The sequence below is a fragment of the Hippopotamus amphibius genome, chromosome 11 (genome assembly GCF_030028045.1).
Source record: "Hippopotamus amphibius kiboko isolate mHipAmp2 chromosome 11, mHipAmp2.hap2, whole genome shotgun sequence".
Lineage (NCBI taxonomy): Eukaryota > Metazoa > Chordata > Mammalia > Artiodactyla > Hippopotamidae > Hippopotamus > Hippopotamus amphibius.
This window is the reverse complement of record NC_080196.1, coordinates 39600527-39613094: the sequence shown is the minus strand read 5'-3', so window position 1 is coordinate 39613094 and position 12568 is coordinate 39600527. Positions and strand designations below refer to the sequence as shown.

The window sequence follows — 12568 nt, the reverse complement described above, 5'->3', positions numbered from 1 at the left end:
GCCCAGAGTTCTTCCGTGTGAAAAGGGTCTTAGTGCCAGAAAGGCTGCAGAGCAGCTGGGCAAGTCTAAGAGACCTTTGAGTCCTTCGCTGACCTGCATATGTTGAATGCTTGCCGTGTGCAAGGCACCATTGAGGGAGTAAGACATATAGAAAGTATATAGAACAGAGATCTCTGTTCTTGTAGAGCTTACCTGCTAGTTGGGGAGAGACTTATAGTAAACAAAAGCATAGCAAATAGTAAATTAAAAAGAATATTAGAGAGTGATAGGAAATATATATATTTTTTAAAAAGGTAAAGCAGGATAAAGGGAGTACTAGGTGGTAGGAAAGGGACAGGTTGCAATTTCAAATAAAGTAGTCAGGATAGGCTCACTGAGAAGGTGGCATTTGAGCAAAGGCAGGGAGGAGGTGACATCTGGGGACCTGGGAGGAGAGCCACGTAGACATCTGGGGACCTGGGAGGAGAGCGTCCAGGCAGCAGGAACAGCCTTGCAGAGGCCGTAAGGTCGCAGAGTGCCTGGGCTGTTTGTGGAACCGTGAGGGTGGCCAGTGTGGCCCGGAGCATAGTGGCCCAAGGGAAGAGTGGGAAGAGGTGAGGCCAGAGAAGTCACAAGGGACCCAGATCGTGGAGGGCTTTGTAGCCAGAGTGAGGTCTTTTACTCTGAGTGGAAGGGGAGCCATAGGAGGGTCTTGAGCAGAGGAGGGACGTGATCTGACTTACAGTTTCAAAGGATCGCTCTGGTATGGACTGTAGGTTTGGGCAAGGTGGGTGCAGGGAGACCACCTAGGAGGCTAGTGTAAGTCCTCCCAGTGGGACATGAGGGTGGTTTGGACCTGGATAGTGGAGTGGAGGTGTGACAAGCGGCCAGGTCTTGGATATATTTTGTGAGTGGAGCCAACAGGAATTCCTGAGGAACTGGGTGGCGAGTATGACAAAGGGATGAGTCGGGGTGACTTTAGAGTTTATGAGAAGCTGTAGGAGGAGCAGGTTTGCCGAGGAAGATCAGGAGTTCAGTTTGGGGCATGTCGAAGTTTAAATGCTATTAGACATCTGAATGGAGAGGTAGAATAGGGAGATAAATCTTAAGAGTCTGGAGTCCAAAGAGAGATCTGGACTGGACATGTGTGTTTAGGAACCTTTGGCTAGTTGGCCCTTGGAGCCAGGGCCCTGGATGAGATCCAGAGGGGGTGGGAGTAGACAGAGGAGAGAAGAGGGCCAGGCCTGAGCCCTGCGTCCTCCTACGCAAGAGGTGAGGGAGGAGAGGCGGACAGGCAAGGAGGAGGTGACCGGTGGGAGCACAGCATCCTGGAACCTGAGAGGGGGACGTGAAGAAGACTGAAGAGGTGGTGGAAGCCAGGCAGCTGCTGCAGGGGCCCCAGGACAGGGGGACAGGGAGTGGAGATTGAGGAGAGAGGTCGCCAGGCTCTGCCATCTGCAGAGAGAAAGGCCTGCAGGCAGTTTATGGTCATAATCTGTGGGGGTGGCAGTGGGCTTTTGTTGCTCTGCTTTGTACATTGCTGAACTGAGGGGTTTGGGAGTTGTTTTTGTTTTCATGGGTATATGTTCCTTTTAAAAACGGGAAGGAGAAAAGTCAGAGAAGGTTGAATGTTTTTCTAAGTTCTAACCAATACCATAGGTGTTCTCAAGAACAGCAGCATCTCCATGTGACCCCCCAGGCAGTCCAACTCTGTAATTGGTGTTAGGTAGTTAAAGCACAGAAGCATGCTCAGCAGACAGATGGAAAGACAGGACCCGACTTGCCCCAGGAAGGGCTTTGGAAGAAGGAAGGAAAGAGTGGACTTCTGTGAATAGGTGCTAGCTGTGGGGCCCGAGGCTGCAGGCAGCAGATAGAGAGCCATGGTTTCTGCCAACCAGCAGCATGTGTGACGCCCTAGGACGAATGAGGACAAGGGGCTGGACTGGCCACGTGCTGGGCGAGCTGTCGGTTTTGATAACGTGGTTGAGGTGGAGTAGGATATCAAGAGCACGGAGTCTAATTTGGTTATCATGAGCCAGGCTCAGAGGGCCTTGTCACACGCCATAAAAGCACTTCCCAGATTAGCTCAGGGAGGTGGAGGTGATTCCTGGAATGGCTTTTAGCAATTCCCAGTATCAACAGAGCATAGGACAATAGTCTATGACTTTAAAACTGTGGTAGACATGGAGGTCTTCTTTGCTGGGTGGCGTATTTGATTGTCTGATGGATCTGAGGTGTTTCTGCAGTAACCCACAGGATGACAGTGGGCTTTTTGTTGGCTTATGAACACCTCAGCTAGTTCTACTCATAGAGGGGTCTTCCATCTTTCCTTTAGACAAAGTCTAGACAAGTCTCCCCGCTTTCCTTTTTTTCTTTTTAATTTTTTTATTTACATTTTTTTAAGCTCTTCATTGGAATATAATTGCTTTACACTGTTGTGCCAGGTTTTGCTGTACAACAAAGTGAATCAGCTGCATCTACACATATATCCCCATATCCCCTCCCTCCTGCGACTCCTTCCCACCTTCCCTGTCCCAGCCCTCTAAGTCATCACGCATCATCAAGTTGACCTCCCTGTGTTATGCAGCATCTTTCCACTAGCTATCTATTTTACATTTGGTAGTGTATATATGTCAGTGCTACTCTCTCACTTCATCCCAGCTTCGCCTTCATCCCCGCCCCGTATCCTCAAGTCCCATTCTCTACATCTGCATCTTTATTCTTGCCCTGTCGCTGGGTTCATCTGTACCATTTTTTCAGATTCCATATATATGAGTTTGCATACGGTATTTGTTTTTCTCTTTCTGGCTTACTTCGCTCTGTATGACAGACTCTAGGTCCATCCACCTCACTACACATAACTCAATTTCATTCCTTCTTATGGCTGAGTAATATTCCATTGTATATATGTGCCGCATCTTCTTTCCTCCTTTCCTTTAGGATAGGTGCTTAAACAATAATCAGCAAAGTTCCCCCCAACTCCATAGTTCTATAATTCTATGAATAATAAAAGAAAAAGTATGTCTGGCTGTGTTAGGATAGACAAGTGGTGTCCCTTAGGAGACAGAAACATGGCATAGGTGTGAGGAACAAGGGCAGCAGAGCATTGTGTGGGGTTGTGAGAGCATCGTGTGGGCCTGTGACCTGTGCACAGAAAGAAGGCCGTACATCCTAACTGCTAAAAGGCCACCTGCAATTAAATCACTGCAGAGGGAGCTCTGTCAGTGCGGACAGGTATCCCAGAGGGCCAGACAGGCCTCGCCTGGGGGAGAGAAGTTTTTAGGGCTAAAAGCTGAGTGACTCAAAGAAAAACCAGGTGAAGTAGCCGCAGATATAAAAGTTAGAGTTGTGTCAGTTTCAGTAGACCAGACATGTATCACCCTTAAAGAGCAGAGAAGGGGAGCCAGCTGTAAGGGGAGCCAGTGGAGCGTATCTGGGGAAGCAGCGACCCTCCTTTTGAAGTTGGGGACTATGCAGAATAGTACAAGTGGTTAAGCCACGGTCTCTGGGACCGGTCTTCTTGGGGTCAAATCCTAGCTCTGCCATTTTTCTAGGTGTGCAACCTTAAGCAAGTAAATTGGCCCTTTATGCCTCAGTTTTCTTACCTTTAAAATGGGGATGAGAGTACTTACCTCCTAGGACTATTATGAGGATTACACAAATTACTACATGTGAAGCTGTTAGAGTGGTGTATTTTGCATGTGGCCCTCAAAACAGTGAGTTTTTTATCACTAGTATCACTATTTCCTGCAATGTACTCTGAGTCTGGGAAGCAGTGAAGTGAAGAAAGCTTTAGAAACCCAAGTCTCTAAGTGGTTTTGAACTTACCTGAGTAAATCATGCTAGGCTAATCCTGGGGGAAACCAAGCTGAGTGACCAAATGGGGCTGGAGAGGAGGTGTTCAGAGCGTGCAGGGGCAAAGGGCGGTGCCCCAGCTGTGTTGAGAGTGCCCAGAAGAAAGGCACCTGCTTCTCCCTGGCTGGGCAGTTGTCTGGGGTCTGCCTGGGAGAGGGGACTGAAAACTGGCACAGGAGGATCACTTTAAGAGGTTTCCAGGAATTCCCTGGGTCCAGTGGTTGGAACTCTGCACTTCCAATGCAGGGAGCACGGATTTGATCCCTGGTCAGGGAACTAGGATCCTGCATCGCAGCGTTACCAACAAAAAGAAAAAAACAGAAGTCTCCTTCCTGAGATCTCTGAGCAGGGGAACCGCCGGTGTGTCTGCGCACAGGTGCTGTAGGGGCAGAATGGCGCAGTCCTCTGGGTCATAGGCTGCTTGAAATGAGAGCTTCTGGCAGAGCTGAGCCTCGGGCGATTCGGGCCCTGGGCCTGGGCTGGCGTAATAAAATAATGGTGATAATGTTAGGTTGCATTTTATGAAATTATTTTTATAGGTCAAAACAGTAAAGTATTGGCAAATTTAATAAGATTCAATCTAATAATAACTAATTCTTAGTACTTCTGTCGTACCAGGTACTATCCTAAATGCTTCTGTGTGTTAATTCATTGCAACAGTCCCACAAGGTAAGCTGTAATTAATACCCCCATTCCACAAATGGGGAAACTGAGTCATGAAGAGATTGACTAGGCCAGCGTCACCCAGGAGTAAGTGGTGGAGACCCAGAATCTGTGCTCTGGGCATGGATTCTGCTCTGTTGCCTCTCCCTTGGGGCCTGGCCTGGCACGTCCTGAGGCACTTGAGCTCGGTTTACATGGTACCGGCTCACGGGCAAGGTTCTTCCTCCTCCCCCTCCTCCATTATTATGGAGGTCATAATTTCCTAGATACATTATTTTATGTAAGTCAGAGAGAACAGGTACTTGCAAATGCCTAGTCACCTGCAACCTAAAAAGTCCCTTCAGGAAAAGCAGCATCTCTGAGAGTCCAGGAGAGCATGGGACCCCACACATGGCTCAGAAGTGATATTGAGAAGCCCCGTGCAGGGAACTCCAAGACTAATAACCAAAGTTCCTTTACGTAAAAAGGAAACTGGCAGAGGAGTCGGTGGGACCAGCTGATGACTCTAAACCAGAGTAGTAGCTGGTCTCAGAATCCTTTGCTTTCACCTTATGGACGAAAACATTGGAGAGATTCCCACTCTGAAAGTGACATTTGTAGGAGATAGGTTAGAGTTACTAAATGAAAAAGTGCTAAGCCTGTGGGGTGTTCCAGCCCTAAATAACAAACTAAATGTAAATAAATCCCTTGAACCAGATGGCATCCACCCACCACTTCTGCAGGAACTCAAGGGTAAGATTGTGGAACGTTGCCCAAACTCAGGCTCCATCTTCACGGATATTCAGTAAATTACCGCTTTGAATCCTGACCAGCAGAAGAGTTCAGGGACAACCCTGGGACCTAAAGATCTCCCACCCAGAGCAAGCTGGTGTGAGAAAGGGCACATTCCTCAACACGTAAACAAAACAAACATTGGAGGGGGACTCGGCTTCCTCTGGTGGGGGGGGGGGGGGGGAGACTTGCTAAATGTACTAGGTACTTTGACACCAGGGAAACCTATGAATAAGTTTGACTCTGAAAAAGTTTACATACAAGGACATGTTTTTGAAAGTTTTTGTTGAGACCAAGGGAATTGTTTTGCTACCTCAGTGATTCTCAAAGCAAGAGGGATTTGTTTCAAAATACTTATTTGACTAGGAAAGTATTTTTACACGCCTGAATACACTTAACGTTCACAAAGAATGTTCCAGTGTTGCTAGGTGCTTCTGTACACACTGTCATGTTTAATAGTATATATTTTATGTGACCTTTAAGTTCTTTGCTGTTAATTATTACACATCCTGTTTGGTTGTCCTTGGCCCTTATTACTGAGTAAAATTAATCAGCTCTTCCAGATTTCCTTCAAACATCTTCTTCTCTGACTTCTTCTCATTCCTTCTCCATCATGCTCCACTTCTCTTCTTACCCCAGGCACGCAGTATATAGTATAGAGGCTGTGAGCACAAGCTCCAGACCCAGATGGCCTGGGTTCAGATCCCAGCCCCGTGCTCCTCTGTGACTCCAGGCCACTTCTCTAACTTCCGTGCCTCCGTTTCCTCATCTGTAAGATGGAGGTGATAACATGTGCCTCACGGAGCTGATGTGCGGATTAAGTGTGGTGCTTAGAGTACGTGTGAGACGCCCACCTGGTGAGCGGTGAGTGCTCCGTGAACGAGTTGCCATTACGCCGAGGGTCCTCCTTGATGCTTGCCCTCGTCGCCATCAGCCCTTCCCTCTGTTGGACGTTCTCCGAGGAGTTTCCCCTGGACTTTTTTCTTACCAGGGCCTCTTTGCTTGTTACCCACTACCCTTTCTCTTTTGGCGCCCTTGTCTAATTGCTGTCTTCCCCCCACCCCTTCACACAGGGCTCAGACTCTTCCTCTGCCTTCTTCCATTTCCTTTGGAACCTGTGGGTTCTCAGCAGGTGCCCCTTTTCAGCCACTGCCAGCTTTTCTTTTCTGAAGGCCGTTGCCCCTTCCATTACTCTGCAGGCACTCTCTGCTACTCACCCCGCAGGCTCTCTTCTCACCACGGTAGTGTTTCACCTGACTGCACGCTCTGCTTAGTGCTCCCATGAGCTGGCTTTGTAACAAACGTTCAGTTGTTCCCCGCCCCCGCAGTGTCTCTTCTCTACCCCTTGATTAAAGCACCTGATTTGTGATGAACACCTTCTTTCCCCACCCCTGATAATTCAGTTTCTACTTCTTTAGCCCTAATTTATCAATGCTTGGGTAGGGTTCCCATTGTTACAGCATTGTGTGGGAGGTGAAGTTCCTAGGCATGGCCACCAGGTGGCAGAATGGGTCCTCCCACCTAAGCCTCACTGCCCTTGGGGGAGGGGGGAGGTTGACTTGGTGAGGATAGAATTATTTCAAGGCTTCTGGGAGGCTTCTAGCAAGACTAGAAGAATTGGAAATTACAGGTAGAGCTTCTCCTATCAAAGAATATCCTCTTCTAGAGAGATCACCCCTTTGTGGGTTGTTTTTGCTTGTCAATTATGCAAGTGTATGTAACCATCATAGAAAAATTAGAAAATGCCGATAAGCAAAAAGGAAAAAGTTACTTGAAATCTTACCACACAAAGGTGATATATCTCCTTCCAGACATTTTGCCATGCAAATCTGTGTGAATAAATACATATAGTATGTATATAATCATTAATGGAAACATTTCGTATACAGTTGTTTTTGTAACCTTTTTTATAACTGTACAAAAATATAGTGGATGTTCTATAATGTCAGAAAGCATAGATCTATATAATTTTCCCCATTTTTGTATTTTTTGCACATTACATGAGTACATGCTTGTACAAAAATTGTTGAAACATTAAAATAATATCTTGAGTGTAGGGTATTCCAATTTGCAGATTTATCTTTTTTTTTTTTTTTGGCTGTGCTACGCGGGGCCATGGCAGTGAAAGTGTGGAGTCCTAACCACTGGACCACCAGGGCATTCCCTAAAAGCAGGGTTTTTAAAAACAGTGTTAGCTTCTGGGCAGGTTGAGTGAATGTCAGTAACAATTTTTGGGTGGGTGTTTGCCTGGTGGGTGTGGGAAAGAGAGAAAGTGGATGTCAGCATTTATGGATGTATAGAGAAACACACACACCGTGGTTGCTTTCTCGTTGTGTTCTTCCTATGGGTTCATTACCATTTTGACTTCTGGCGCTTTTTTTTTTTTTTATTTCGTAGAGTTATTTCTTTTTGGCCAGCTTGCGGGGTCTTAGTTCCCCAACCAGGGATCAAACCTGGGCCCTCAACAGTCAAAGCACAGGGTCCTAACCACTGGACTGCCAGGGAATTCCCTTGACTTTTGGCTTTGAGTTCTATTCTCAGGCTTGGAAATCTCCGGAACGGGGTTACAATTAACATAGTTTGTTGAATGAGAATATTCAGTGCTGGTAGAGATCTAGGGAAATGAGCATTTTTCTGGAATGCATTTTTCTGGGTGAGCCTTAAGTATCTTTAAAATGCTTATGCCCTTTGACACAGTAATTTCATTCCTAGGAATTTAGCCCAAGGAAATCATCTAAAATATGGCTTTATGCACAAGACTGTTCATTATAATTTCATTACAGTGAAAACCCAGAAATGATTAAATGCTCAAAGCAGGAAGATGTAGAGTAAATTATGGTACATCTGCATCATGGAAAATTCTTTGGCCATTGAAAATGTCTAAAAGGAGTTTTTAATATTAGGGGAAATGCTTATGATAAATGCTAAACAGATTCAAAATTATTTAGAGAAAGAATTTCAACTGTGTAAATTGTGCAGAAAAAGGACTGGAAGGAAATATGCCAAAATATTTAAAAGTGGCTTCCTCTTGATTATGAGGTTAAGGGTAACTTATTTTCTGTTTATTTTCTCCTGTTTTCCTTTTTATAAAGTAAACAAAACTTTAAACTTCCAGAGAATGTATATGACTTGAGAAAAAAAGTTTTACAAATAAGTAATATACAAAGACTTTATTGTAATAATTAAAAACAAGGGGAAGTATAGTGAGAGAAAGTGAAAGTCTCCCATCTCCAAGGGTAACCACTGTTAACAGTTTATCGCCTAGCCTTCTAAAATTTGTGTATACATATGTGCATATACGAACGTATAGTTGTGTTTTCTCTTTATAAGCTTTTTTCTGCAACTTGCTTGTTTTCCCCCCTAAAAACGTCTTTGATATCTTTGCACCTTGGCACATGTACTCCTGCTTCATTTTACAGGTGATGCCTTGTATTCATGGTTCGGATAACTGGTTTATCTAAGTGTGGCAAACTGACAGACACTTCCCTCGTGTCCTTTTCCCCACTGTTTGAAGGGACATAGAAGTTGAGTTGCTGGATCAGAGACCATGTGCATTTCTGGTTTTTTGTTTTGTTTCATTTTGGTTTTGTTTCCTTTTATTGGTGTGTTTGTTTTGGCCTTGCTGTGCGACTTGCAGGATCTTAGTTCCCCAACCAGGGATGGAACCTGGGCCCCCAGCAGTGAAAGCGCCAAGTCCTAACCACTGGGAAACCAGGGAATTCCCTTCGTTTCTGGTTTTGATAGATGTGGCCTGTGTTTGTTAAGATGATATAAACTTGTCTCCTGAAACCAAGACCGGAGAATAACAGCGGCGTAAAGCAAAGTCGTTGTTGACTTCTCTTCAGTTAACAGTCTGGGTGTAAGAGTCCAGGGCTAACAGGGACTTGGATTTCTTCTCTCGTGTTGCTCTGCCATCTTCAACACATAGCTTTATTCTTATGGTCTACGATGACTGCTTCCACTCCTCTGATCATAGCAGTTTTCTAGGAAGGAGAGAAGGAGACGCTTAGGGCAGAACCCAGGAGTTACACTGTCCCCAAAATTGGCCAGAACTTAATCATACTGGCCATACGTAGCTTTGATGTGCATAGGCAGCTTTGTGCCCTGCTAAATTTCTGTTACTAAAGGAAGAAATTTTATAAAAGTATGCAGGACCTCTACACTGAAGACTACAAAACATTGCTGGAGGGTGCAGATGAGCCAAAAGCAGGGTTCTAGCATGTTTGTGGGCCACTGATATTTTGTACATTATCTATTTACATCCATTTTTTCCATTTGGTGATTTTCCTTTTTTTCTTACTGATCTGTAGGTACTCCGTGTGTGTGTGTGTGTGTGTCTGTGTCTGTGTGTCTGTGTATGTATGTATTGACCTTTTGTCCTTTATAAGTGTTACAAATATTTTCTTATAATCAGTTTCTTATATTTTAACCTTGTTTTTGTGCCTGGACATGTTGAGGTTTCAAAATTGTATCACATCTGTCAGTCTCTTTTTGTCTCTGGGTTTAGTCTTGCTACTATTTCTTTTATAATCAGAAAAATAAGAAGAATATTCAGTTCAAAAAGAGAGACAGAGAAAGAACACAAAGTAGCAGCAGAAGCACTGGTAGCTAAATTACAGAGATAACCTGAACTCTCATATTTATTTTTTATTCTAATATCCTCTTTAATAGGCTATCTCCATGGAGCTGTTTGAGGGACCTGAGCTTTGAAAGCTGAATAGGATTTAGATAGGTAGAGGAGAAAGGAGGAGGTGTTCCACGTGAAAGGAGCAACCTAAATTAAACCCTGGAGGCAGAGATAAATGTGGCTAAAGTGGACCTGGCTGGATGTGGCTCATATATTGGGAACAGTGGGAAATCAGCTGGACAGGTAGGTTGAGGACAGTCTTTGGAGAACAGGGTAGAGGGTAAGTACAGCAATTACAAATGAACCCTGGGATTAAGAGAAAGATGTCAAATGCAAAAGGGTGCACAGCAGCCTTATCAAAAAGGTTTTTTTTTTTCCTTAAAGAAAACAAATTAAGTATCTAATAAAAGGGAAATGGTTGAGTAAATTAGGGTATAGTCACATGTTGGAATACTAACATTGAGAATAATCATTTTTGAAAGGTGCATGGAAAAACACAAGAATTATAGTAAAAAGGATGATATAAAAGGGTGATAAAATCATAATTATGATTACAGCTATTTAAAGAAATATGCATATGAAAAAAGACTGAAAAGGAATACTTTGAAATTAAAAGAGGTATATTTGGATGATGAGTGATTTTTTTTTTCTTGTAAAGATCCTTATTTATTGTTGTCATTCTCTATTTAAAATATTTTTAAAGAGGCAGGCGTTAGTGGATCAGGGACTCAGCAGAGGCTGTTCAAGGCTTCCTGAAGGTGAACTAGGGGCCAAGGGCTCTGTGCCACCTGGGAGGACGGAGGCCAGACTCTTGGGATGCGTGACGCAGGAGAAAGGGGTTCCGTTCCAGGGTCTGCTGGTCCCTTGGTCAGTAATCCCGCAGTGATAAACTGATGAATGTCCTTTCTTGAATTCCAGGGTCTCCTCATGCTGCTACAAAACCTACCTACGATACACTGGGGCAACGAAGAGATTGGGCTGCTCCTCGCCGAGGCGTATAGACTCAAGTACATGTTCGCTGATGCCCCCAATCACTACCGCCGATAGGTGCTGTCTCCCCTCGGGGACCCAGACTGCCCCCATCTCTGATGGCAATCTGATCACTGTGGCCACTGTGCGAGCCGTGGACCCCGGCCAGGAACCACTCCTGCTGTAAAAAGCTCCCATCCGCCGCCCAGGTCTTAACTTTTTGGCGTGCCTGTCCACCACTCCATGTCTCTGGATGGGTCCTGGACCACTATCAGTATTCCATGACATGTGGATGGGCCCAGCTCTGGGAGAGGACAGAAAAGGAGGTACAGGGTTGTCTGCCCCTTTAAAAGAAACTGGACAAAAGAAGGGGAAGGCTCAGGGTTTCAGGTCACATTGCCCTACATGGACTGGTTGTCTCTTGCCTCCCAGCCCCAAATGATACTGTTGCTTTTTTGTGACATAGTTTGATTTGATCACAGGTCAAAAACGCCTTATGTTTTCAAAAGACTCCTGGCCCCTCCCCTCTGGCCCCAATTCCTAGCCCTTCCCCTTCTGCCCAAGTCTGAGCCAGTGAGGGGCAGCATTGTTCTCAGATGGAGGAGGCACGGATGCTTACACCTCTGGGAAGAGGCCTGCACCCAAGGGCTAGGAATTTTACTTTTCCTTTTCTCACCAGATGTCTGCATGTGTGCCTGTGTCTGTGTGTATATGTAGGTATACACACCCATAAGCATTTAGTTACACATCTGAATATCCGTGTCCAGACTAGCCCCATAGCAGCCATCTGGGAAGGGCCCCAGTGACCACGTATACAAGCATCCCTTGAGAAGGATCAGGGCAGGGGAGGGAGAAGGGGCTTTTTACCTCTCCAAACCCTTTTTCCATGATGACCCACTCCAAGATATTATGTGTAAATTGTGTTATTATGTATATGGGTAAAGATGTATAAATATGTCTTCTTTGTAGCAGATATGATTTTATATTTATAACGTGCATCAACATGTGAAAGCAATCTAGGTCACTAGCACAGGTGAAGCTGCCAGGCAGGTGGCTTCAGCGCCTCCAGGTTGGTTTCTGGGCACCCTCCTGTGAGGGAAGTGAATGGGAGTCTGCTAGAGTGAACACAGCCAAGCAGATGGACCTGCTTTGAAGACCCGTGGCAGCCATCCCAAGCATCAGTGTCTCAGAGTTTTTCTCTCCTCCCTCCACGCCCCCAGGCCTTTGTGGAGCATCTGCCCTGCTCCTGCCCCGTCTTCAGTAGTCAGAGCTCCACACCCTTCACTCCTAGGAGCCTCCCAGAGAGAGGACTACAGAGGCAGAAGCCCTTCTGCATGTTTTAGCCCCTGCCTTTTCCCTGGAATCTGGGGAGGGCTTTTGTTTTTACATTTTTAAGTCAGCATTGTATTAAGACAGAAGCTGTGACTGACTGTCAGTGCCAAGGAGAGGGGTTTCCTGTGTGTCCCTGGGGTTTGGGGCTCTTCCTAGAGAGAGGCGTTTGGTGTCCCCCACTGTCACCTTCACACCGCACACAGCTCAGGAGATGTGCGACCGGTGCTGGATGCTGGGTGTTCGGTAGTGAAGAGGTGGGGGTGGTGGTAACCAGCCGGCAGTGTCCCCTGTGGGTGAGGCCAGTGACACCCACCGCGCTGGCATGTTACATTTCTCATCGGGAGCTGTTTCTCAGGCATTCTTTCTAGCCCT

At 45.7% G+C, this 12568-nt stretch overlaps 1 protein-coding gene across 2 annotated transcripts in view; it reads left to right on the top strand.

The window, feature by feature from the left end:
* Positions 1 to 11822, top strand: part of TBC1D22B (TBC1 domain family member 22B) — a 64212-nt gene extending 52390 nt beyond the window's left edge. For both annotated transcript variants that reach the window (XM_057699686.1, XM_057699685.1), the window contains one exon: positions 10814 to 11822. In XM_057699686.1, the coding sequence (XP_057555669.1) occupies positions 10814 to 10942 (129 nt within the window). In that variant the 3' untranslated portion in view covers positions 10943 to 11822. The remainder of the gene's footprint in view (positions 1 to 10813) is intronic.
* Positions 11823 to 12568: the final 746 nt, after the last annotated feature.